The sequence below is a fragment of the Monopterus albus genome, unplaced genomic scaffold, assembly GCF_001952655.1.
Source record: "Monopterus albus unplaced genomic scaffold, M_albus_1.0 scaffold341.1, whole genome shotgun sequence".
NCBI classification, from domain to species: domain Eukaryota; kingdom Metazoa; phylum Chordata; class Actinopteri; order Synbranchiformes; family Synbranchidae; genus Monopterus; species Monopterus albus.
In genome coordinates this window covers 59,085-64,141 of record NW_018128221.1, presented here as the reverse complement: position 1 = coordinate 64,141, position 5,057 = coordinate 59,085, and the positions used below count along the sequence as shown (strand labels likewise).

Genomic DNA, 5,057 nt, shown 5'->3' with positions numbered 1-5,057 from the left:
GATATATATATATATATAGATATATATATATATAGATATATATATATATATACACTCAAGTGGTCTGCTTTGTCTCACTGAGTTCCTGATTTGAAAGAACCGGACGTGGCTTTATAATAGAATAAAGCCTTTAGTAGTGTGGAAATGGCTAGAACTGTGTTTGAAAACTAAATACATTCGAAAAGTGGTAAAAGCTAAGTAAGTTGTTTAAGAGCCTTCTCACCCGTTTTTTCAAAATTGACCAAAGATTTATCTTTCACGAAATGTTTGGCTATAGTAATGTTTGTTTGGAACACGCTTTTCCCTTCAAACATAAACCGGATGTGATGTTCGTCATTCGGCGCTATCCTCTTCTGCCTGCGTGGTGGGTCATTGATCGATTAATCTGGTCTGTTCTCTGATGTGTTGTTGATGCTAGCCCCTGCTGCTTCGTCGGGTTTATGCGAATATTTATCAACACACAGCCGGTGATTATATTTGACCATCATTTCTGTTGGATACATAAACACCGGGCCCGACAGAAAGCATGTCCACCGCCCTGGAGAGCTACATTAACCGTATCCTGTTGCTGCAGCCCCTAGCCGGCTAGCATGCTATCTGCCCATGTGAATGAATGAACAAATGCTCGTTAGCTTAGCTTTCAAGCAAGGAGCGATATGTGTGCAGTGTAGCGTCTCTGTTGTAATTCAGTAATGTGTTAAAGGTTACTTGTGTGTTAAAACAGTTCAGTTAATTATTTATGTACAAGTTATTAACTTAAATTTAATGTTTTGTTCCAGAAAATGTTTCTTTAACTCTGTGATTCAGGTACAGTGGCCATCATCACCTCAGACGGCAGGATGATTGTGGTGAGTTTAAATCCATTCCCCAGTGGACTGATTACTGAATGAACAGGTTGCTTAACGGAATGCTAACGGATGTAGTTTTGCTGTAAGTAGGGGAACAGTTTTCAGGCCTTCCTCCACCGAGTTCTCCAAACTGAGTCCTTGTATGTTTCTGGACGAATGGTCACGTTTACTAAGGTATTTAAGGGTTTGGTGGTGCACTGGTGAAATTTCTTAACCGGTGCTCAAGTTGGATGATGGATGTTCTCTGGTTTCTGTTTTATCCTGTTTGTGATGCATTTTATTTTGTTATGACTTTTAACATTTGTTTTCCATAGTTTTATTTGTGCATTACATTCAAGTAAGTGTTTTGTTTAGTGCTGCATCCAATGATAGTGTTCATTGTCAATTAATCTAATTTTCCTATTTATTAATCATTTCTAAAGAAATGTCATTTCTGAGTACAAGTTGATGTTTTTATACACTGAGCAAAATTATAAATGCAACACTTTTGTGTTTGCCTCCATTTTTCCGAAATATTGTTCACAAATCTGTAAGTGAGCACTTTTCCTTTGCCGATATAATCTATCCACCTCACAGGTGTGGCATATCAAGATGCTGGTTAGACAGCATGATTATTGCACAGGTGTGCCTTAGGCTGGCCACAATAAAAGGCCGGATAAATGGATGGATTATCTCGGCGAAGGAGAAGTGCTTACTAACACAGATTTAGACAGGCTTGTGAACAATATTTGAGAGAAATAGGCCATTTGTGTACATAGAACAAGTCATAGATCTTTGAATTCAGCTCATGAAACATGGTGGCAAACAAAAAAGTGTTGCATTTATAATTTTGTTCAGTGTATGTGCCCAACCAAAAGTCCAGTATTTATTTTTAAATATTTTGTGATACAAGGGAAAGAACATTACACTCAACCAAAGTCAAAAGTTAGGGGAGCTGAGGTGTGTTTAGCCAAAGGCTTCACACCAAGCTACGCCTACATTCACTGAACTATGTACAGAAATAACAGTGTCAGGTGAACAGCTGTTTCCTGTGATATGTTCAGGGAACTCTGAAGGGCTTCGACCAGACCATCAACCTGATCCTGGACGAGAGTCATGAACGAGTGTTCAGCTCCAGTCAGGGGGTGGAGCAGGTGGTGCTGGGACTCTACATCGTCAGAGGAGACAACGTGTGAGTCACAGTAAATATTTACCGCTCTTTAATCCACTCACGTTTCCACCACACTGGATTTATTAGCAGTTCCATTCTGATTTTTCCCCTCTGAGCTGTGGATCATGTTGAGTTGTGCTTCGTGTACAATTCCCCAATTCATAGAGCTTTTTCAGTTACTGCCGTCAGTATTTTAACCAAATATCTGTCACAATTTTAATCATAGATATTATAAAGTACAACCAGTATTCATTGTAGCACTCTACAGGTTATTCACTGAGCTTTCCATCAAACCTGTGAGTGACCTTTGACCTTTCATCTGTGGATTTTTATTGCTTCATATGAGCTTTATGTCGGTATCAAACTGGACAATGGCAGAAAATATTGAACACAGTGACTCTTAAACAGCACATGGGTTCTGATGTGAGTCATTCTGCAGTCGAACAGACCCTGTGTGTGTGTTGTCATTTCAGGGCGGTGATCGGGGAGATCGACGAGGAGACAGACTCCACTCTGGATTTAGGAAACATCAGAGCTGAGCCGCTCAACTCTGTCGTCCATTAACCTCTGACCTTTGACCTCTGACCCCAGTTGCTGTCTCTATGGCAACAGGAGGAAGTTGGTGGCAGAGTGACACTGGAGTCTGAAACCTGGACTGATGTTAAAGTTCATCCAAAAACTCAGTGAACCGTCATGCTTGAACCTGTAGCGACGTTTTTCTGTTTGTATTTTTTATAAATAAAGACGTGATTTGCTAGAGTTGTTAGCCAAATGTTTTTATGCCACGAATCTTTTTGTCAGATTGAGATTAATAAAGCTTCACTTCTCAGATTATAGCATACTGTTTCTGTACGAACACCTGCAGTGACAAACTACACTTGACAACACTCAATTTTGGAGAAAAGAGTTTTGTAAGAATTAGTCAGAATCTGAATTTGCATGAAGCGCTGGAAGCTGCAGTTTTTATTATAGAGACTGAGAAAGATCGAAGATTCAGAGATTTGTCCTCTGTCCAAATAAAGCACAGTGAACTTTGAACCTTGTGGTCATACAAAAGTCTAAAATCACATATTAGGTTGATCTGTATACATGAAACCAGGTAAAAATGAGCTGTTCCGAAGCTTGTACACTTTAAAAGATGTGGAGTACCACAGGTGGATGAAGTACCCAGATCTTCTACTCAAGTAATAATGGTGGAAAGTAACTGAGTACACTTAAGTATAAATTGAGTATTTCCACATCCTGCTCCTTCATACTGTGACTTCATGTCAGAGACAGACCGTGTACTTTTTACTGCACTACATGTACCTGATACCTTCAGTTCCTTTCCAGAATCAGATGAATCAAACCAAACCCAGTAGAACCATCAGACTCTTATTGATCCCAGTGGGAAATCCACCAGCTATCCAGCAGGATGGAAAGTCCTTCACAGCATAAGTATATAAGGTAGTTACCATCAGCTCCACCTTTACCAGCTGCAGCATTAAAGTGATGAACACAGTAATTAGTCACTGATCCAGTATCAGGGACATTACTGGGACACGGGCCGTTCTACAGGACAAGTGCTGGTACTTCAGGTAGATTTTGATACTAATAATCAAGTACTGTTATATAAGCAAAGCTATGAATACTTAACAGTAAGTATTTTTACACTGGTACTGCTACTTTTACTGTTAAATTCATAATTGTGTGTCAGCAAATAAAAAGCATTATGCGTGTTGCTTTGGAAGCAGCAGCTCCTTCACCAACGTGTGTTTCTGTTGTGTTTGTGGGCCTGTTCCAAGAGTCAGAGCGCCCTGTAGCGCATGAATCTGGTGTGGAGTCAGAGCCGGATCCTCGTGATGAAGACGCAGCCAGGAGGTGCCTGAAATACACAGAACTCAGACCTCAACAAGAGTTAACCACCACCATCATCATCATCATCATCAGTGACCTCCCACCTTTCTTGACCCTCTGCCCCAGCGACACCAAAAGCTCCGCCCCCACACTGTGATTGATAGATTCTCCAACCTTAGACCGTCCGGCCCCCAACTTATGTAGGACTTCAGCTAAAACCAGACCGGCCACATCCAGAACTACACCTGCAGGAGAAGGGAGGTGTTAAAGTGGACTGTGGACAAACTTCAGTTTCTGCTCCATTCACCATTAATCAATGATCAGTCATTCATCTGTCACATTAACAATCTAAGCTGATCAGTTATGGTGTTTAGATGACAGTGTAACTGACCAAACATAGCTGATTGTGATGGATGATTTTCTGCAGGCTCTATGCCTCTGTTAGCCGATTCTATCTGGTGCCTCCTGCTTCTATTTCTTACCCTCTTCAGGCGTCTCCAGCTCAGTCTGATGGGCAGCTTTTCTCAGGATGCTGTAGTAGTCTGTGGGGGTGGAGCACAGTGCCCGCGCCGTCTCTGTAGCCACGCCCTGAGCCTCCATCATGGCCTGGAACTTGGACAGAGCTGCTCCAGTGCTCACAGCTTCAGAGAGCTTTTGTCTGCCAGTGGGTAGATCGGATACCAGGCCAGTCATCTGCAGCAGCAGTCCACCTGCACGGACATACAATGGGACATTACCTCGCAGTGAGTCTGTAGTTTGTGCAGTGATTTACTGGTTTTGCTACTGATGTTTTGTAACCTGCTATTTATTTTTGTCATACAGATGGTGAAACATGGAAAGAAACCCAGACTAACTGAGTGGAAATGCAAACACAAGGGTCACTGAAAAATCAGCTGATCATTGTCCTCATGATTCAATTCAGTTTTATTTGTATAGCTCCAAATCACAACGAAAATCATCTCAGGGCACTTTACAAACTAAGGTCCAGACCTTACTATTATTATTATAGAGGAAAATCCCAACAAATCCCCCTTGAGTAGCACTTCATTGATCAGTTTATCCCCAGTGTTAGGTATTTTCTTAGTTAGATAGATATTGATTAGAGATCTGTTGTATTAGAAAATGTTAGTGTAGACAGGATATCTTGCTCAGGCTGTTAAATGCTCAGTTCATTGTCATGAGTTCTGCAGGCTGCATGTGGGCCCCAAGGTCAACTAGAGTTC

General features: G+C 41.3%; 2 protein-coding genes across 3 annotated transcripts in view; one reads left to right on the top strand and one right to left on the bottom strand.

Annotated features, from left to right (window-relative positions):
* Positions 1-326: 326 nt before the first annotated feature.
* On the top strand, positions 327-2,829 carry lsm8 (LSM8 homolog, U6 small nuclear RNA associated). 2 transcript variants are annotated; one of them, XM_020624903.1, is made up of 4 exons: positions 327-557; positions 808-848; positions 1,892-2,019; positions 2,472-2,829. In XM_020624903.1, the coding sequence occupies exons 1-4, from the start codon at positions 527-529 to the stop codon at positions 2,560-2,562; spliced, it is 291 nt and encodes a 96-aa protein (XP_020480559.1). In that variant the 5' UTR covers positions 327-526; the 3' UTR covers positions 2,563-2,829. The 2 variants fall into 2 exon arrangements, with proteins under 2 accessions (XP_020480559.1, XP_020480560.1); XM_020624904.1 differs by lacking the exons at positions 327-557; positions 808-848 and adding an exon at positions 882-1,022.
* Positions 2,830-3,548: 719 nt separating this feature from the next.
* Positions 3,549-5,057, bottom strand: part of tymp (thymidine phosphorylase) — a 40,852-nt gene continuing 39,343 nt past the window's right edge. The window contains exons 7-9 of the mRNA XM_020624877.1: positions 4,317-4,544; positions 3,939-4,079; positions 3,549-3,862 (exon numbers count right to left, since the gene is read on the bottom strand). Of these exons, the coding sequence (XP_020480533.1) occupies positions 3,708-3,862; positions 3,939-4,079; positions 4,317-4,544 (524 nt within the window). The 3' untranslated portion in view covers positions 3,549-3,707. The remainder of the gene's footprint in view (positions 3,863-3,938; positions 4,080-4,316; positions 4,545-5,057) is intronic.